Source organism: Globicephala melas, chromosome 17 (assembly GCF_963455315.2).
Source record: "Globicephala melas chromosome 17, mGloMel1.2, whole genome shotgun sequence".
In the NCBI taxonomy this organism is placed as follows: Eukaryota; Metazoa; Chordata; class Mammalia; order Artiodactyla; family Delphinidae; genus Globicephala; species Globicephala melas.
Window position 1 is genome coordinate 28,235,717 of NC_083330.1, and position 22,455 is coordinate 28,258,171.

General features: G+C 38.9%; 1 protein-coding gene across 1 annotated transcript; it reads left to right on the forward strand.

The window, feature by feature from the left end:
• Positions 1-4,868: 4,868 nt before the first annotated feature.
• Positions 4,869-19,560, forward strand: CA2 (carbonic anhydrase 2). Its single transcript, XM_030839259.2, has 7 exons — positions 4,869-5,027; positions 6,138-6,335; positions 12,953-13,071; positions 13,500-13,592; positions 14,596-14,658; positions 17,234-17,389; positions 18,753-19,560. Exons 1-7 carry the CDS (start codon positions 4,994-4,996, stop codon positions 18,870-18,872), a joined length of 783 nt encoding a protein of 260 aa, XP_030695119.1. The 5' UTR covers positions 4,869-4,993; the 3' UTR covers positions 18,873-19,560.
• Positions 19,561-22,455: the final 2,895 nt, after the last annotated feature.

Sequence of the window (22,455 nt, forward strand, 5' to 3'; positions counted from 1 at the left end):
AATTCATTCCCACTGCACAGTTCTATGCCTCTCTGCTACACTAACAAGAATCCTAACGGAGCAGCTAACAACATCAGGCATCATGCTAGCTTACGTGACTAAATCACACGAATTAGCCCATCTAACACTCACAACAACCCTAGGTACGCTTATTACATTTGGATGTAGAAACTGAGGCTTGAGTAGGTGAAATAAATCATCCAAGGCTGAGTAGAAGGTAAGTCGTAGAAGCTGAATCCAAACTCAGGAAGCCTGGGCTCTTGGCCACTATGTGATACTGCCTCCCATCCTACAGTAGAAGAATGTCAAGAGACTCAGAGGCTAAGAAGGAAGCCAGAACCAGGATTAAAATGGCTTGATGGGTCAGGAAAAGGAGTTTGAATCTTTTTGTGAAAAGTCATCGTCAGATGGTCAAAGGCAAGGGAGTGAGGGAACAGCAAGTGCATTCTGGGAACCTCTACAAATTTCCTCATCCATAAAATAAATAATCAGACTAGATAATCGCTAAACTCCTTTTAGTTCTGAAGCACACTATATTATTGCAGTTTGTATCATTTCCTTCCTTCCAACCTCCTGGTGGCTTCCCTGCGCAATTAGTATAAAATCCTTCCCAGGGAAAAGGGTCTGAAAGGCTCTGCAAGTAGCTGCCCCTGCCTGCCTCTGATTTCACCTCCTTGTCTTCTTTTCCTCGATCACAGTGCTCCCATCACAAGTTTTTCTGTTCTAGAAATGTCCTTGTTCAGGGCCTTTACATTTACTTTTTCCTCTGCTTGAAATGTCCTTCCCCAGGTCTTTCCTTAATGGTTCCAGAAATGTCACTGCTTTCAATAGGTCTACCATAACCACTGCACCTACAATAACATCCACCCTGTTACTCATTACCTCACTGGAAATTCACTTTTCTTGTTGCTTATTCATTTATTGTATTCTACCCCCATCCATCCCCATGTAAGCTCCACGAAGGCAGGGACTCTGTGGATCTGGTGCCTGGCTGCAGCTCGTGTGCTGCAGCCTGGCACATAACAGTACTTGACTGATTTATTGAATGAATGAATGGATAGATGACTACAGTTTTTATAGCCCACATAGTACCTAAAAAATAGTAAACACATAACAGGAGTTCAAAAAACATATAATAGTAGTAATGATAACTAGGATTTATCAAGTTCTAAATATTGGCACTGTGCTAAATCTTTTATACAAATTATGTACATTAGTCCTTGCCTACTCTAGCAGGTGGGTAATTTTATTATCCTAGTTTTTCAAATGAGGAAATTGGATCTTTGCAAGACCAAGCAATTTGCCCAAGGTCAGAGTGCTAGTAAATTAGCCCAGATTCAAAACCAAGTCTAATTTCAGCACAATGTTATTTGTTAACCGACTGGCTTCTGTACAGAGGAACTGCTGTTGCCTCCATTTGGATTAGTGACTTCATAATTTCAAACAGCATTACTTGGGTAGTTACTAGTTGCGTCCGGGGGCTCATGCCAGATAAAAGTCATAGATACCTAGGATTCGGAGGTGAATAATGTGATACAGTTCCCAGCCTCAGGTGGCTCAGTTTAATAAGAAAAACAAATATGCAAGTGTGCTAGAATGGACTTCTCCATAGCCCAAACACTCTTCCCTCCCCCCACAAAAAGCTGCATGCTGCGGAAAGCTCATTCTTCTTGTTTCCCTGAACCTTGCCCAGGTATTTAATTTTGCATTCATTACATTATATTCTAACGGTTTAGCACTGTCTGGGGTGAACTGAATAGCCATTTACTGAGTGCCTTGATGTAGCAGATGATTTATACATAGTCTCTAATTGAATCCTTATAATAACCCTGAGGTGGGTGTCATTATTCCTACTTCACAAATGAGCAGCCAGCAGCTTCTTGGGATGGTGAATTACAACTTGATGATCATAATAGCGTCTGATTAGAATGTGCTATCGAAAATACTTGGATGGATGAATATGTGTGCAAAGACCTACAGGAGCCCCAAGAAGGGATTGGCTCTTAGCCTGCATAGATATTTACTTGAAAACTATGATTGTAACAAACATGAGACTAGTTAACTTTTTATTATCTTATTAGTTCTGTAGTTAAATGTTTAATAAACTATGTATATTTCACCTTGTAAAATATATTAAAAATATCTTTACTTTGAGGGGGGAAAAGCAAATACTTTTCCATTTTATTTTATATTTTTAGCAAGATTAATATGTTAGAAGCCTTTTTATTATGATAATTAGAGCATGGACTTCAAGATTTTTATATTATGTTTCCCTAGTCTATAGCCTGCCATTTCTTCCTCCTGGGGCAGGAAAAAAGTGCCTTTCTTCAGATACTGTACAGTTTCTTTATTTAGAATTATTCTGAAATGAACAAGCCTTTCCCTCTAGTAGAAACATGGGGACAGGAAAATTAATATTTTTTATATTTAAAAATCCAATCTTAGAGTAGTCTTTTGAACATAACTGAATTATGACTGCCTGCTAAGAATGCCCTCAGTAAAATAAAGTTACATTCTGAATGTATCTACATGAAGGCACAAAGCCATCTCCAGCACTGAAAAAAAATGGACAGAAAAAAGTATTGACAATCACTGTAATAAAAAAAGTTAATAAAAAAATGTAGATCTCTGCTGAATATCCAAAGGTGAGATATAATTTCTGCCCTGCAGTGAGCATGTGACATTCTCCCCAAGCACAGCTCTGTGGGGAGGGCCTGCTCCACTGAAAATGAGTTCATTTTCTAGAAGTGAGAGAGAAGGGAGAAACTCACTTGAATAATAAGAATCTATTTTCTGAACTGCAGTTTGGTGGTGTTTGAAGTTTTAAAGATATTTAATAATCAAAATATACTCTTATTACATCCATGTTAGTAAAGCCACAATCCAGCTCCACAGAAAATGAGAGAGACACAAGGATTCCAAGGATTCTGAAAGCCTAGCTAGCTTCACAGAATCTTTAGAACCCACTTTACATTCATAGACTTAGTATTCAACTCTTAGCACTTACCAACTTTACATCCCCAGGGCCTAGTGAAGAGTCTCATAGAAACTGCAAGGCTCTCTCCTTTTGAATTAAGTAAATATTTCAAAATTATGCAAAGAATCAAAATTATTTTACTGGGCTCCACAAGAGACTAGGCAGCTACAGAGGCATAAATAAAAGGTTCTTTGTAACTACAAACTACATTTTCTGATGTTACTAGAAATCAAAAATAGCTCATTGCCTAAGAATTCACGGTGACATCAACCAGAAGACCCCAACACAAAGTGGTATACACTTTTCTGGAGACTTAGGACAAAAACAAGTAAATCTAAATATGAATCATATTTGTTTGTGTAGAATTGACTGAAATAAATAGTAAATAATGATTTTGAGATCAACATTACAAAAATTTACACTAATATTATAATTTATCCTTTTATTTGTCTATAAGAGTAATATGATGTTAAGGCTGATAGAACTGTGTAAAACTGTGTCTTGCTGCCCCAATTTTAACTCTAATACTATGCTCTCAAAGATCACAGAGATCCACAGGAAAGAAAATCCTTCTCCACTTTTTGTGGCAAAGTCCCCTGAGGGAAATGAATTCTGTCCCCACCTCAAAACAGTCCTGACTTACCCATTAGGTACAGGAAAAACAGTGACTCAGGCTCACAACACTTTTCAATATCCATGAAAATATTTTCTTTTAAAATCAGAAGAAAAAATTGAACATTTAGATCAAAGAAAAAATTTAAATATATACTATTAAGGTATTAATCTTTATATCAATACAGCCATAAATACCTGTATGTGTGTGTGAGCTTGTGCGTGTGTGTATGTTTATGAATAAGGGACCTATAAAGGCAAAATGCCTAGGGCCCAGGAAAGCTATAATGCTGCCTTGTCTCAAAAATATCCTGTCTTAAATTTCTTTCAATTGGTTTTTAGGTATGCCAGATGCCAAGTTTCCTTTGTCAGCCGAGGAAATTCTCATCTTTTTGCAAGAAATTCTTTCTTTTACCCAATTCCTGTTAGAAAAGTGATTCTTTAGAAGTTTTGATTGCTTTAAATTAATATGTACTCAACTAGGAAGTCTCTCCCGCAAAGTTAATTTTTTAAAGAGAAAAAAGAAGATAGGAGGTGATGAGCACTTTATATGAGACCTTGACAGCTCTCAAGGAAATGCATTCTCCCTTGCTCGCCTCAGTTTGGACTTACGCAAAAGAGACTCTCTGCTCTTTCTTGATTTATTCCACAGCCTTCCAGCAGGGGGAGCGTGGTTCTCAGCCCTAAGCGGCTCGCTCCCCAGCGCCTCAAGGGACCGTATCCCTATTTGCCCCAAGGTCATAGCTCCTAACCGAGCTTGCCGGCCCAGGGCCGGGGATACCGGTCAGCAACCCTCCGGGCTGGAGACCTCGGCGCGGGTGGGGCCGATGGGTCTGGGCGGAAGGGCTCCGAGGCCAAGGATGCGGTCACAAAGGGGACAGGGGATGAAAGGCACCGGGCCCGGGTCCCGAGCTGTCAGCTCTGCCGCCAGCCTCAGCGCCCCGGAGGGGGATGGGGTGCACGTAGACGCTCCGCAGCCCAGTCCAACCCAGGAGCCCAGGAGCAGCTGCCGCCGCCGCCGCCGCCGCCACGCGCGCAGAGAGCTCGGAGACTCTTGGCTGCCCAGGGACCGGGGACCCGGGCCGCGGGCCGAGGGAGCCGGGCGTTGGGAGAGGAGCTCTTGAACCTGGCCGAGCGCCCGCCGGGAGGGCGTTCTCCCTGCCCCTGGAGCCTCTCCAGCCCGGCCCGCCCCGAGCGCGGGGAGATCACCTCCGCCTGTCACCTCCTCCCCGCGTCGCCCAGGTCCACCCGGGGCCTCCTCCCCCGGGCCGCCCCCAAGCACGAAGTTGGCGGGAGCCTTATAAAAGCCGGCTACGGCGCGACCCGCGGACACACGTTGCAGGCGCCAGAGCAGCCGCCGTTTAGACCCGCGCCAACTCCTCTGCCCGGACCTACGGCGCGACCATGTCCCATCACTGGGGATACGGCAAGCACAACGGTGAGTGCGGCCGGCGGGCGGCGCGGCGCCCGGGGCCCCGGTACCCGCAGCGCCCGCACCTACTGTTTACCGCTGCCGTCCGGAGCACCCGAGGTTCAGGTGCGCCTCCGGCGCCCGCCCCGCCCGCCGCTCCCAGGCACAGGATGCCCCCAGCACAGATCCCTAGACCACCGTCGAGGAATCCCTGAGTCCCGCTGCGGCGCGCAGGGCCCGGGGAAAGGGGTGCGCAGCCGCAGCCGCGGGACCCACGGACAGCCACTCCAGGGTCACGAGCCGGAGACCATCCTATCCCGACCCAGGAATAAACTAGGAAGGGTTGTAAGGAAACATTTTAGTTGTTGATCGCAGAGAAATTAGGGAACCCCCTTCACCCACCCACCCGCAACTTCATCCTCAGCACCACCTGTGGCTAAGACTCTCAGCACGAACTGTTCCGGGGCATTTTCTTGGGCTGGTCTGAATCCTTTGCGTTGATTTCTGAGTTTTCCCTTCAGCTCTCGACTTCTTATGTTAGGAGGTCACCAGGAACCCGGTTTTATCAGGGCCGCAGATCTGGGTTCTCCCGGGCCAGCAAACGCAAGGGAAAGATGTGTCTGGCGCATCTTTGAACATCTTTAGGGGTTTGGGGATCCCCAGGTCATGGGGATCCTGACCATTAAAGGAGGGGTGCCCGGGCGTGAGCAGTTGACTCTGTCCTTACATCTAGTCCGAGGACTAGAGGAAGGAATTCCGATCTGCTGGAGTGTCCTAAGTGAGCTTGCATATCCCAAATCCTAATCACAAACCCAGTGTCAGTTGCTCAATTTCAGTAAAAGGAGCATAAAAATGGCTAATATTTATATGGCACTCACTACTTGTTCTAAAAGCTTTACATGTATTGATTCTAATTCTCACACCAACCTCTATAAGCTAGATGTTATTATTACCCCCTAATACAAATGAGAAAACTAAGGCACAGATTAAATGTTTTCCCAAAGGTTATTCAGCTGTTCGGTGGTGCCGCCAAAACTGGAGCTGAGCAGTTTGGCTCCAGAGTCATTGCCCTTTTCTAGGGGTCTGCATGTGCCCTTCCCCACACTGGGGAGTTCACACGTCTGTTCTCAAACCCAGGACCCGAGCAATGGCATAAGGACTTCCCCATCGCCAACGGAGAGCGCCAGTCCCCTGTTGACATCCACACCCAGGCAGCCGTTCATGACCCTACCCTGAAGCCTCTGTCTCTTCGCTATGAGCAAGCGACTTCCCGCAGAATTATCAACAACGGTCACTCTTTCAACGTGGAGTTTGATGACTCCCAGGACAAAGCAGGTCAGTGTTTAAAAAATAACTTGTGCAGTTCAGCCAGTAGCTGTTTTCCCAGCTTAACAGGAGCAGCAGCAGGACCCCTGTAATACTACACTCTGATAATCTTCATTAGGTTGCAGTCTCTGAGGAGTAGGCTAATTACTTTGAAGTGGCAGGGGCTGTCTCTCCCTGTAAAATTCCTGGTTTCTATGTAGGGCATTGAATAACTGTGATATGCCTGGGAAAAGTCACAAAAGGCAAGGTGCCCTGGCAACAGAGATCAGCAAAGATGAGATTTGCAAAACTTGAACTTTTAAGACTCTAAAATATTTGTTTCCCAGAATTGATGCCTATCCAAGAAAAAGCACATCCTAGGGTGATCTGCAAGGTAGCAGTGAGAAGAGTGATGGAAACCTAATACTTTAAAATCCTGAAACTCTTGGAAACATTGTAGTTACAAATACTTTCTCAGCATTGGGCTAGTGTGATAAAGGTGGTCGTGTATCTTGGTATCCACCCAGAAATTCATTCCACAAAGGAAAATGTTTTAGAGTTGGTTGGACATACCTGGTCCATTACTGACAAAACCAATTACCATAATTTATTTGTAGTGAGGCTGTTTACAGAGCACCCTTTGAATTGTTCTTTTCTTCTTGCTTGGAAATAGGAGAACAATCCCCTTGATTTTGTTGCCAGTGTCCTATTTTCCTGAGTGCTTTCCTCTGAAGGGCACTGAGTGAATGGAGCTACAAACACATTATGTGTGGTGGTGTGGGAGTCTGGGGGTGGGGGGCAGGGAGCATTGGGGCAAAATGAGGGAAGATAGAGACAACATTCAATAATGCTGTCAGAATGTTGGAGTAATGACCTATAGTACTCACATGGTATATAAATGTAATTATCGTCATTATAATAGAGTTGACTATTCTCTTTCAGTAGCTATCCAAAGTATTCAGTACAGTTTTGAAAAAATTCTTCCTTCCTCCCCTCTTGGGAGTGATAGTAACTTAACCTAAGTTTTTGTTTTCTTAACTGTAAAATTGGAGTAGCAGTATCTATTACAGAGGAAGGATTGAATGGGACAGACATATAAAACCTAGTGCCTGTCACCTAACAATTCCTCAATAAATGACCATTGCTCTTGTCGGGTCTACACACCATTTGACTGCCTTTATTAGGCAATTGCTGTAGCTATTGCACCTCTGATAAGTTTTTTGAATTAAGTTTTTAATTAGCTTTAAAATTACTTCCCATCACTTGATGACATTTTAAAATCTTACTTTTATATTGTCCCAAACATGCCATTTATTATATTAAACTATGTACTGATTTTATATATGACATTATTACATAGTAATATGTCTTACCATGAATATGTCAAGTTCTGATGGATTTCTACATAAGCAGGAACTGATGAGAGCTAGCCACCTTTGTCTAACTACTTCTGGTGACACATACATTACTAAAGCAACTGGCCATGTTTAGATTGTGAAACAGATGAAAATCAAGTGGTTCAGATAGAGGCTCAAACCCATGTCTTTAGAGACAGAGGTACTATTCACCTAGTTTTATGCAAAAAAACAAAATTCTTACAAATACCACTTATATGTTAAGACAAGCTAGGCATCTTGAGGGCAGGATGGAGTCCTGGTCCCTCTCCTGCATCCCCAGAGGCCATGATGGCGATACCTCAGGTAGAAAGACATAGAAATAATAGACACTGACAGTCACTTTGATAAGTGCAACAAGGAAGTATCCCAAGGAAATATGGAAAGCAGGTTTGGAGTTGGCCTGAGCAAGTCAGAAAAGACTTTTCAGGGTGAATAAAGTTTGTGGTTGAAGGATGAGGCTTGAAGGATTTCAGTTTCTTGGAGGAGACTCCAGACAAAAGGAAGTAGGAAACATGGGAGACTTGAGAGAGCTAGGCAAGTGGTACAGTAAAAACAAGAGGAGTGAATGTTAGAAAGACTTGTTCTCCTTTAAATACGGAAGACTCCTTTGTACTTTTGCCCATATCTCTTCAACATTTGCAGTTGTTTTGATTAAACAGGAAGCATTTTTTTTTCTAGAATACAGAATATATTAAATGCTGATGTTAAGGGAAAACACACCTACAGGATAGAAAAAAGAAAAAAAAGTGAAACAAAACCAATCATACCATGCAGAGAAACACCCTTTAGACTTTTTTTTTAAGATCCTAGACTCTCAAGTTAGAACAAATGGTAGAGATACTCTAGTCAAACCCACTTAAAATAAACATGAAGAAACAGAACGCTCAAGAGTTTAAGTTACTTGCTAATCATCTCCTTCCTAGTTTGTTGGAATGAGACTAAATGGCAACCACTTAAAAATAGAAATTGAATAAGAATCTTTGAAGGACCATCATAGTTAATATTTAGTGTGTTTGTACTTGTACCATGTTTTTAAAAACTGATATATTTTTATGTTCACTTAAGTCAAAAAATAATTTTTCATTTTGGTCACTCAGTTTTTTAAAATGGACAGTTTATCATAGCTTTTTGTTAGGAATTATTTTCATGGTGTTAACATTTTTAGATATCCTTTATTTTCTGTAGTTAAATGCTTCAGTTCATTTACTTCCCCCCTCCACCCCCAGTGAGATTTCAGTCTTCTAGAACTTCTCATAGACTCAGATTTTCAGATGTATCCTAAATGTTATCTTATACCCAAACTTAAATACTTGGGTATAAGGACCTGAACTGGTAGAATTTATTGCTATGTTTAAGCTTGAGAGAAATCTTTTAAAATGCGGAGTTAATAGGCTTTAACTAGAAGCTTGGGTTAAAGCTCTCATCAATCTTCTAAATTCCTTTAAAAATAAACCACCTTAAATTAATGAAAAATTGTTAATCCTGTTAGGTTTTTTTTTTTAATTATTAAAAAATAAATCTTCCTGCTTGAGATCTTTTATTACATGCTTCATCTGGGATAAAAGAATAGTAGTCAAATTGTTAACTCCGGCTAACTTATTAACTTTTATTAATGAGTTTAAAACTCTCCTGCTTTATAGCAAAGTTAGAGGCAAATATCTTTGAAAAACCAATGTTCGAATTATTGGGCCAACCCATATACAACTCTCACATCATTTCTGCTTTTAGAAATTGGAATATTTTTATCTGTTTTTATTATTTCAAGAAAGAGAAGGAAGGAAGCTGAGTTCACCTGTGCTCATTTCAAGCAGATCATTGTTTGTATGATATAATGGATCGTCATACAAGATTCCTGCTTGATTTTCAGAGACTTGCTTTTGAAGCTTTAACATTTTCCTTTTACAAACAATTATAAGTTAAAAGGAAACAGAACAACAAAAAATGGAAGGGCTTGTCCTGCCTACTGCTAATGGTGTGAACAGAACCCTAAACTTCTATAAAACTGACAAAAGCATCCTAGACACTGTATTTAATAATGTTCATGTCAAAGAGTTACTTTTTTTTTACTCTCGTACAATTACCATAAACCTGAAACTGAAAATTTCTGTTCTCTTGAATCTTAATTGTGCTTACACTAGTGAAAGTGACAGCTAAACATTTCACTACATAAAAAGAAATGGAATGTGGGTGTCTATTTCTCAGATTTGTCTACACTGACATTTGTTTTTTTAACCTTAGTAGGTAGCCCTAGGATTATTGACCACTGTCGAAAAACCAAAACCGATTTAATAAATTTCAAATTATTCACCTGCTAGAAATGTGTTTTTAGTAGACTTATTCATTTACTTCATTAATAGGAAATCCCTTAAATTTTAGTTTTAAACTAAGGATTATTGGGAGTAGTTTATTTATATTTTGGATTTAGGAGAGATTATTGACATTCACTAAGGTCTTTAGTTTGTTATTTGGATGCATCTTATATTAAGTAATAATAAAGTGATTAAGAAGGAAAAAAAATTTTAACATTAAATTTTTAATTTATATAAGTATCTAATTTGTTTCAATATTACTGGAATGAATCTCTTACTTTTCACAAGTAATGTATAATTTACATAAGTAATATGTATAAGAAGACAGATTATAATATTACATTTAGTGCTTATTTTGTGTTTTATATATAGTATGTATAATTGATGGAAGACCATAAAAGTTAAACTCTTCTGGGGCTCTTGGTTTTGAGATTTGGATTTAAATTAAGTTTGGAGAAGTCTTGAACAAGACATTGAGTCTTTGAGTAGAAAACCCCATTTATGTATCTCTATCACTTGTGGAAAAAACATTTCTGTGGTACAAGAGGTGATTGACTCTTCAGAGCCCCACTAACAGATTTTACAGAGGAAAAAAGAAACAATTTTTTAAAAAGAATATCAGCAATTTCTGATATTCTTTAAAATTATTTTTGCATTAGAAAAACAGGTTTTATTTTAAACTGGGGTAGTTTAGAAAATGGCTTGGAGCAATCAAATTAAGTAAAAAAATAAGTAGATCCAGAATATTGTGTAAGCTCCATCTTTAACCTTGTCTTTCCTATTTCTCAAATAAAAAGATGTATGCTACCTATATTAGAGTTTATGGCAATTTATTATTATAACAATGTTTTGAGGGGTTTCATTGACTAAACTCCATGCTAAGAATTTGCTGAGGAATGACCAATTAGTTGAAGAGGACCAGAAATGCTGCTTTTTGTAGCAATTAAACTTCAAGAATTTAATACCTTTCCTAATTACAGTAGGCTTCTAATCTACATAGCAACATAGTTTTATTTTAACAGGAGTTCAAACAGGTATCTGGGAATAATAGATTAGCCCTGAAAGTGTTTAATCTTTGAACTTAGAGTGTTTCTTTTTTTTTTTTTTTAGTATTAGAAAACCTTATTTAATAAAAGCTCATATACTCTTGCCTAATTCTAAATCTCTTCTGAAATATGATCAGTTATCTCAGATGCTTACTATGGTTTTATTTAACTAATTTTGCCATTTGGTAGAATTAATGATGTTACAAATGGTTTTTATGATCAGCCAGTTAGTTAGTAGTTTAAAAAAGTTATTATAAAGGAATTAATTTTGGTATCAATTTACCTTATAAACATGTATTTTGTTTTAAGGGTATATATAATTATGAAAAATGGGAATTCCTTCATTTTGGAAAAAGTCTATTTTGGGGATATAAGGATAATTCTTTCCTTATCAGATTTAGAAAAACACTTTTACAATAAAAGTTAAGTTTCAAGAGATGTGATATTATCAGAATACATCCAAATTCATGTTTCTTAATAGATCTGTAATGTAATACCATTTATAATTTGTTCTCTTTCTTTTTTTTTATTCTTTTCTTCTCCTGGCCTATTGTAAGGCAGATCTGGCAGCCAGAGGTTGTATCAGGAGCCATAGAAAGGCCTGACTGCTTAAGTATCTTCCAGCCAGCTTTATCTTTTCTTTGAATAGATGAATGGGTATTGCTGCCATCTAAGCATATTTAGGTGAAGTTGAGCGAACAAACTTTTTGTAGAGACTTTGTCCCTTGGTTTTACAAAGCCAAAATTAGTTTGGGCTCATTACTCTGTGGAATTATAAATCAAAGCTAATAAAATACACTTATAGCAAAAGGTGTTCTAATCCCAGTTCTAGAGAAATAAAATTGAAGTAGTAGAACTAAACTAATTTTAAAAGCTTGTATCAGTTAAGTCCCATTAATACATATAAATTAGGTAAAAGGCTTTTTGGAGGGAATGGGGGAAACAGTGATTTCTTACTATTTTAATCCTCTCTTAAGACACAGCTCATTAATTATCTACAGATAGACTATAGTCTAAGAATGTGATTTCTAATATGGATTTAAGTGTAATAAAGTTACATTAATATCAGAACAGTAGAATCATGGGATGGTTATTAAAGTTAGAATTTCAAGAAAGCATTATGCACTGCGTCTCACAGATAATCAGTCAATTCTTAGTGAAGTAGTAAATAATTGGAGGTATCCATTCTACAAATGAGCAAATTAAGATCAGAAAGTCAAATAGAACATTTTAAGGGTATAAAGCTAATTAGTAGCAGTGACAATCTGCTGTGTAAGGAAAATTGTAAGCCTGTGTAAGGAAAAAGCCTGTGTAAGGAAAATTGATTTTATGTTGTTAAGCTCAAGGGAATGCTTATTGTTTCACAAATTCTGGTAAGAACTGGTATCAGAGGTTAGCAAGGCCGGCTGAAGGTCAGTCACTGGTCCGTGGCAGAGGAGAGATTCCTCAGCTTGCAGGTGTGCAGCAGACCAGCACTGACGAGTAGCTGTGGGCACTTCCTCACTGATTCACAGAGGAATTCATAGTTCCCCTGAAAATTTCCTCTCTCTGAACCTGAACCTGAACCTATGAGGAGGCCCCAAAAAAATCTGGAAGAGAAGTGCCACTGTGCTCAGAAAACAGATGGGAAAAGCATCCATCCTTCAGTCAACACAAGTGAGGAAAAAATAAAAGAGTTGAAATGATCCTCTTCAGCTCTGTAGACTAAACCTGAGTCTAGATTGAATTTTCAGAGTGAAAATGTTGGTTCAGGCATAAATTTAGTACTATAAAATGGGATTAAAGATTGTAATATTCAGTAGTGTGTGTTTCATGTGCATGTGTATGAGTGTGTGTGTACGTAAATGTGTGTGTGTGTGTGTGTATATATATATATATATTTTTTTTAATTTTAGTGCTAGAAGGAGGACCCCTCACTGGCACCTACAGGTTGATTCAGTTTCACTTTCACTGGGGTTCATCTGATGAGCAAGGTTCTGAGCATACTGTGGATAAAAAGAAATATGCTGCAGAGGTAAGATACACTTTTTTTCTTTCAAAAGCTTAATTTGGTAAACTCAAACCCCCTATTTTACAGAGGACCTTCACATTTGCTTTTTATAACTTTTATTTGTGATATTACGATTAATACTGCAAAACTTTCTCTAAGACCTCCATTTGCACAAAATTAATAAATTCAAATTGTAGGATCCTGTTTTAATGGAAATCTAGAAATAAACTTTCTGTCTTTCCTCAAAAGTATGCAACTCTTTTTCTTAGAGTTGTTGAAGGAATCACTTGATATTATGCCAATTAGAATTAAAATACAAGTTTAGATTTAAAATTATCCACATTTTCACTCTCTTTAGTAACCTCTAGCTGTGAAGAAAAGATCGCTAGATAGCTGTGTAGGCTTTTATTATGTAAATCATTTGTTGTTTGTGGTTTTGTCTCCTACTTTAGCTCCACTTGGTTCATTGGAACACCAAGTACGGGGAGTTTGGAAAAGCAGCGCAACAGCCTGACGGTCTGGCTGTTTTGGGTATTTTTCTGAAGGTTAGTTGATGGCCCAATTCTTTTTATTCCCTGTTTGCAAAAAAGATTAACTGGACAGAACATTCATAACAAATAGGACATTCTACAAAGAGCCTAGGAAATGCCTTTGGCTCTGAAGTATTTTCAGGCTTATTTTCCCGTGCATCTGCTAGTAGCAGTAGAGATGGGGGACAAAATTGCAGAGGTATTTCATAGATACCATTTGGATGTAAATGTGAAGGGTATATACATGTGAAATGTGAAATGAGAAAGAGGCATATTTTGGATGAATACTAGTATTTTTCTTTTCATTCAACCTTAAGCTAGATAGTACTATTTTATGATAGTGCTAAATTAAGACCAAGTTTTGGAGAAGTGAAGGACAGTGACTCCATATTGGAGAATTCAGGCAACAAGAGTAGGACATACAGGTTGAGCTGCCCTCTGGATAGTTGTCAACCCAGTGGAGAAAGGTCTGGGCTGCAGATTCATGATTCTGGAAATCCTGTGTCAAGGTGGAAGCTACAAGTGTATATGAAATCATCCGAGGAAAGCATGAAGAGGGAGGATAAAACTGCTCAGCAAGCAACCCTAAGAAACTTCAAACTGTAAGGAAAGATGCTGATTAAATGACTAAAAACGAATACAGGAGTCAAGGGAGATTTGGGAGGCTGGAGAGCAAGAGGAAAGCCAAAAGAGGGGAGAATTTTTAAAAGGAGGGAAGATGATAGCACAAAATCCTGCATGAAGCTTAAAGTAAGCACGTGAACAGTGCTCTTTGCTTTGGCAGTTGGAGATCACTGGTGACAATTGAGAAGGTAATTTCAGGGGAACTACAGGGGCAGAAGCAGAAGGAGGTTGTCAGTGAAAGAAGGGAAATCAAACTAAGACTGATGGGTGGCGTGTAACAAATGGTGAGTTTTGGTTTGCTATTTGGAGAAATTTTACCATAGAACTGCCCTAATTAAAAGCTGGTGTAGTGCCAACTGGAATACACTATCTTGTCCCTTGTCTCTTTCTATAGATTGGTGATGCTAAACCAGGCCTCCAGAAAGTCGTTGATGTGCTGGATTCCATTAAAGCAAAGGTATAGTTGAATTTTTTGCCACCTGAATAAGGTACCTATTTTCCATACCCCACTCATTTTTGAAAATTCTTTTGCTCAAATTGAGTAGTCTCGGTTTGACGTGTGGTGCTCAGATGAGCAGTTAATAAAGGTAAAATGTTGCTTATGCGTTTATTTAACTTATCTTCAACCCAAAGTTGATCCTAATACTCGTATAATTTTAAGACTTGTATTTATTTAATCTTGCTTCCCATCATTTGAATATCCATATGCAAGAGTCAGAGAAAATCATGATTGCAAGGAGGCTGAAAGATCATCTGGTCAAATTATTCACTCATTCATACAGCAGATATTTGCTGAGTACTTACTACATTCTGGTCACTTTGTTAATCTAGGAAATACAGTGGTGAACATGACAAGTCAAGTCATGCTTTGTGGAGATTTATATTCTACGACCTCTTTGAATTCATGTTTAAATCCGCTCCACAGCACAGTTGTGCTGAGGTCATGGAACATCTGCTTATAAATACTACCATCAGCAGTAGCAACCTGGCTTTATAAAACTCATCCTCAAATCGAAGCAGCATCTATCTTCTGAAATGCTTACCTGTTACCCTGAGCTTGACTCCCTTGATTCACATAGAATAAACCTGATCCTACAACACTAATTCAAAAAGATATATGCACCCCCTCGTTCACTGGAGCATTATTTACAATTGCCAAGATAGAAACAGCCTAAGCATCCAGTAACAAATAAATGTATAAAGAAAATGTGGTATATAGATAGATAGATATAATGGATTCAGCCATAAAAAAGAATGAAATCATGCCATTTGTGACAACATGGATGGACCTTGAGGGCATTAGGCTAAGTGAGATAAGTCAAAGAAAGAAAGACAAATACCATATGAACTCATATGTGGAATCTAAATAAATAAGCAAAACAAAACAAGCAAACAAACAAAAAACCAACTCAAAAATACAGAGAATAGATTGGTGGTTGCCAGAGGTGGGGGTGAGGCCAAAATGAGTGAAAGGGGTCAAAAGGTACAAATTTTCGGTTATAAAATAAGTCGTGGGGATGACTTATAAATAAGTCAAAATAAGTACTATATTGTCTATAGTTAATAATACTGTATTGCCTACTTGAAAGTTGTGAGGAGTATATTTAAAAGTTCTTAACACAAGAAAAGAAAATTCTGTAACTATATATGTTGACAGGTGTTGACTTATCGTGGGTGATCATTTCACAACATATTCAAATATTGAATCTTTACATTGTATTCCTGAAACTGATATAACATGTCAATTATATCTCAAAAAAAAAAAAAAAAAAACGGAAACAAAGCAAAACCTGATCTTCCTTCCACTTGACCCTATTCTCTATCAGCCTTTTACCTACCCCCAGGCTAATTATCTTTAGTTCCCTTTAACTAGTCTTACATGACAGTTGTGTCTTTGTAGCAAACTTGTCACTCTTCCAGTAACTCTTTCCTGTTGCTTCTGTTGCTCTAAAAGCATGGTGTCCAGAACTGAATACAGTTCTTCAGTTCTGACCTAGCCATCAAATAGGACAGCAAGACAATTACCTCCTCGTCAAGGATACTATATATTTTCTGTTACAGCAACCTAAAATTGCCTCATTTCAGTGGCAGCAATTTCACTTTAAATACTGGCTATGATCAATGAATGACTTAAAGAAAACTATAAGGGATTATTTTAGAACAGGGGTCCCCATCTCCCGGCCACAGACAAGTCCGTGGCCTGTTAGGAACTGGGCCACACAGCAGGAGGTGAGTGATGGGCAAGTAAGCAAAGCTTCATCTGTATTTACAGCCGTTCCCCATAGCTCACATTACCGCCTGAGCTCCGCCTCCTTACAGATCAGTGGTGGCATTAGATTCTCATAGGAGTGCAAACCCTACTATGAACTGCACATGCGAGGGATCTAGGTTGCACACTCTTTATGAGAATCTAATGCCTGATGATCTGAGGTGGAGCTGAGGCAATGATGCTAGCACTAGGGAGTGGCTGCAAATACAGATTATCATTAGCAGAGAGGTTTGACTGCACAGAGACCATAATAAATCAATTGCTTGCAGACTCATATCAAAATCCTATCAGTGGGTGTCAAGTGAAAACAAGCTCAGGGCTCCCACTGATTCTGCATTATGGTGAGTTGTATAATTATTTCACTATATATTACAATGTAATAAAGAAACAAAGTGCACGGTAAATGTAATGTGCTTGAATCGTCCCCAAACCATTCCACCCCCTCCCCTGGTCTGTGGAAAAATTGTCGTCCACGAAACCAGCCAAAATGGTTGGGTACCTCTGTTTTAGAGGACAAGGTGAGAAAATGGATAGGTGAAATTAATAGTCAGGTTCTCTTGCTCATATCTGCCAGTCTAAATTTCCATGTCAAATGTCTTCTGTTAATTTGTTTTATTCTGTTTTCTGGTGAACATGGAACTTCTCTTTAAAAAAATTGAAAGTTTTCTGGGTACCAGAGGGGAATATTTCTGTTTCCTATTCTCCTGCCTCCCCCCTACTCTGATCATGTGACATTTCTAACACATGTATTTCCTTGTTCCAGGGTAAGAGTGCCGACTTCACTAACTTTGATCCTCGTGGCCTCCTTCCTGAAAGCTTGGACTACTGGACCTACCCTGGTTCACTGACCACCCCTCCTCTCCTGGAAAGTGTGACCTGGCTCGTGCTCAAAGAACCCATCTCTGTTAGCAGTGAGCAGGTCTGTTTGCTAAAGTCAAGTGAAGCATTTAGTCCAGGCAGAAGGACTTGGCCTTTGGAGTCAGACAGACCTGGGCTTTAATCCTCCTCCTCATGCTTCTAGCTGTGCAACTAGTGCCAACAACAGTGCTTAGCAGATATAATCAGCTCTCAATAAGTATTTGTTGTTGTTAACTATATCCTTAGGCAGTTTTTTCTTTTTTACTCTAAAGTTGGATAAAATTGAAGATTACATGAGAAAGGTGTCTGTCACCTAATAAATGCTTTTTTTGTAAGCTATGAAGAAACTGAGGCTGGGAACAAAGAGATTTTATATTCAAGGGTGTATAGGAATGGGTGATAATTCCCAGCCTACTGCTTACTCACCTAAGAGCTTACTGCAGTTTATTTATGTCAGAATACATTTCTGGATCCTGACAAAGGCAAGAGTCATCCCTTAGAGAAAATATGTCTATTAAAAGTCATTCCAGGTTGCTTTAGCAGCTTAGACCAGATACACATTTCCTATACAGTGTAGTTTGTGCTGTTCGAGTGATCAGTGCATGCAGTGACCATGGCTGTGCCTGTTACAGTAGTTGGCTTACATGAAGTTGACTTCCTGGGGGGTGATCGAGGGAATATTAGTGGACCAAAGAGATCAGGTTCAAGGCTATTGATTCATGGGCAGCTACATTACTTCCCAAACCACCCTTCTTCATTTAGATCAAGTCATGCTTAAGGAAAGGGAAGTGCCAATTTGCAAAAACAACCTCAAAGAAGAAAGAAACCGGTTGAGGGCTGCCTATGTCACATCACTGTGCCAGGAACTGACACAAATTTAATAGGGAATCAAAATTAACCAATGATAAGGATTTGAAATCCCAGCTTGGGCAGATTCATTCCTGTGTCTCTATAAGTTTAAGAAGAGATGTCAGCCCATCATTCGGCCCCGGAATTTGCAGATCCGGGATCACTTCATCTAATTGTACAGATGCTGTCGTTTATCTTCCCTGGGGTAGAAAACCAAACCTTAATTGGGATCTAGAATTGTTATTATTACTTTACATCTCAGAATTATTTTATAGGCTTTTGATGTTTGATTATAGAATTAAAAGAGGAAAAAAAACAAGCTCACCAAAAATTTCCTTTCAAATGACAGCAAAATTTTGTGTGTATTTTATAGAAATTGATTTGTTGTATAAAAGCATATATATGTGATCTATATGTGATTATATATCTATTGGGAATCAAATTAAATTTTGAACATTGCAACATGGAACTGTGAATATTGAGGAATGTATTTCAAGATTTAACACAAACACATAATTGAATACTCCTGTGAAACTTTTATTTTTAATTTTTTCATCTTTGATTTTGTCTTTTAGTTATCGAAATTCTGTACCCTTAACTTCAACGCAGAGGGCGAACCTGAAGACCTGATGGTGAACAACTGGCGTCCGACTCAGCCACTGAAAAACAGACAAATCAAAGCTTCCTTCAAATAAAATGGTCCCAGAGCCCATGTCCAGTGAAGAGTCTTTGGGTTTCCCTTTAGCTAAGCACAAGTCTACCTTGGTGAATTGGACCCTGGCTGCTTTGTATCTATTTGGTTTTCTAGACCCTTCTAGACCTGACGTGCTTACTACTAAAATGTGAAAACCTAGACCAATTGTCAGGCTTGACAGAATTGCTGTGACTGGTGCTTTGCTTATGGTAGTAGCCTTTTTGTAACAGAGAATAATATAAGGAGTAGAAGAAAAGTACCTTGACTTTGTCTGTAGCACGTGGGCTAATGAGCATTCACGATTGTTCACTAAAATGCTATTTTTAAAACATAAGAAAATAGGATGATTGAATGCAAAGCCGTATAATGAGATAAATTGAGCTGTGTAATTTAATCAGGTAAAATAGTCATGATCCTATGTAATGTAAATCAGATAAAATAAATGTTTGTGGTTCCAATATGGTAAATTAAAGAAAAAATTTTTAATTCTTATATATTTGTAGCAATGTTATGTTAAATATGAATTATGTTGTAATTTAGTGACTTTTGAAATATAGGGATGTAAATGAAGTATTATCTGTAAAGATTGTTATAGTTGTGATACAGAGTATATTTCCATTCAAATAATATATCATAACTTAATAAATATTGTATTTTAGATATATTCTCTAATAAAATCTGGAATTCTATTTTGGGTTATTTTATTTTATTCTGGGCAGTGGGTAATAGTGGAGGAGCAGATGTGTACTTTTATAATTCATATTAATTCACTGTTAATAATAAGCCATCATAATTGACTTTCTCATAATTGATGGAGTCTCCATAAAAGGAAAACCCCTGAAGGTCATTTATTATTTGCCAAGCACTGTTTTAAGTGGCTTGTGAGCACTCACTCATGTGATCTCCATGAGGACTGATCCTGCAAAGGAGAGAGGAAGTGGTGATATGAACAGCAGAAGGGGGGTGGGGGGATGTCCTGAATCAACACATGCTCCCTGGAAATACAATAAATAAAAATCCATTTTATTCAAAAAGGGAATCCAAGTGGTACCCAGAAGTAAAAGAGTCATTTGAATCTTAGGAAGGTAAATTACCCTATTACAGGTAGGAAGAAGAGTGGATAGATGAAATGCCAATCTCCTACTACTATGGCTGTTTTGGATCTAGCTCTGTGCCAGGACCATGGGATGTTTGGCTAATGAGTTATTATGGGAAGCCAAATTTAACACATAACTCAGGTTCCACACTTCGAGGCACAAAAACTCTTTGTTAACAGAGATAGCAAACTCTCTAAATTCACTCTCACCTGCTTTCCTAAGGAACTAAGCTGAGTTTTCTGCAGAAGAAAGATCACAAGCTTTGGAGTTTGATGATTTGTTTTGAATCCCAGCTCTTCTCAACCTCTCTGATCCTGAGTGTAAAAAGAGAATAACACCCAGGATATTCATAATTATATGGGGTAATGTCTGGTGTATAAGAGGTGGTCGAAAATAACACATTTTAAATGTGTTGTGTGTATGTGTGTGTGTGTGTGTGTGTGTGTGTGTGTGTGTATGAGTCTGTCAACTTAGTTTCCTGGAACAATGTTTCTCCTCTAATTTGTTGTTTATTGCTTTGAGTATGGAACCCACAAAGCCAACCTTAAACAGAATCGTGTATGAACTAACGCAAGAGGGAGGAGATATGGGGATGTATGTATACGTATAGCTGATCCACTTTGTTATACAGCAGAAATTAACACACCATTGTAAAGCAATTATACTCCAATAAAGATGTTAAAAAAAATCCCTTATTTTTCAAATCAAAAAAAAAAAAGTAAATACTCCAGGTGAGCTGCAGAGGGCCTCTTCTAAATATGAAGAGTTTAATTTGTGTATATTTTTACATATTGGTTTTCAGTTATATATGGAAGCAGAAACTTGTCAACAACTGAGTTCTATATATAGATGAATTATGATGTTCTTGGTGCCTAATAAATGATCTCTATATTCTGCAATGAAAACATTTTATATCACTTTCAGCTGGGATTAAATGTAATCAGGAGACATTTTCTTGAATTTTTTTTGAGAAACAAAAAGCTTTCACAAATTATTCTAATTTATACCAGTGCTTTTCAGATGTTCCATCAAAATATTCCTTAAAGCAGAGAAGAAATTCCTTAGGCACAGTTTGGAGTGGATCATTGCTTCTTTAAAGTCTCATGTTTTACTAAATTTACTAAAAATTTCCATTCTACTCTGTATTATAGCCATGTTCATTTTTTTTTTTTTTTTTTGCGGTACACGGGCCTCTCACTGTTGTGGCCTCTCCCGTTGCGGAGCACAAGCTCCGGACGCGCAGGCTCAGTGGCCATGGTTCACGGGCTCAGCTGCTCCGCGGCACGCGGGACCCTCCCGGACCGGGGCACGAACCCGTGTCCCCTGCATCGGCAGGCGGACTCTCAACCACTGTGCCATCAGGGAAGCCCAGCCATGTTCATTTTTAACATAAAATGTTTTAACTGGCTCATTACAATTAATAAAATTGGCACTGGAGCAGTGTTTATCCTGCAACTTATTGTCACCTCTGGTTATCAGGTGTACCTGCTGGGACCCAGGTAGCCCCAGTTTGAGAAGTACTAATAAAGTAATGTTGGGAGGCAGGAAACAATTTAATGTTAACTATTGAGGATTTTGATTATATAATATTTATTTCTCCAAGGACAACTGTTAGTTTTAAATGGTGTTCACCTTGACACCTTAATGCAGCAGTCCCCAACCTTTTTGGCACCGGAGACCGGTTTCTCGGAAGACAATTTTTCCACAGACCACTTGGGGGGGATGGTTTGGGGATGATTCAAGTGCATTACATTTATTGTACACTTTATTTCTATTATTATTACATTGTAATATATAATGAAATAACTATACAACTCACCATGATGCTGACAGGAGGTGGAGCTCAGGCAGTAATGCAAGCGATGGGGAGCGTCTGTATATACAGATGAAGCTTCACTTGCTCGATTGCCCGCTGCTCACCTCCTGCTGTGCAGCCCGGTTCCTAACAGGCCACCAACTGGTACCTGTCCATGGCCCGGGGTTTGCGGACCCCTGCCTTAATGGATATCGTAATTGGTATAAGTATGTTTACATTTTTTAAAGTATATTTGAATTTTTCTTTTGCATTTCACTAATAGGATTCTAACTCAGTTATTCTCACTGAATAAAAAGAAGGGAAGTAACATAAATGATACTGTAGTAGGCATACAGGGGCCCTCCAAAGATGCCTACATCCCAAAATTGTGAATATGCTACCTTACATTGTAAAAGAGACTTTACAGATTTGATTATATTAAGGATTTTGAAATGAGGTGATTATCCTGAACTATCCTCATGGGCCCATTGTAATCACTAGGGTTATTATCAGAGGGAGACAAGAAGGTCAGAAGCAGAGGAAGGAGATGGGGCAACAGAAGCAGAGACTGGGTTGATGCAGCCACAAGCAAGGGAAGCTGGCAGCCTCCGGAATCTGGAAGAGGCAAGGAACAGACTCTCCTCTGGAGCCTCCAGAACCAGCCCTGCTGACACCTGGATTTTAGCCCTGTA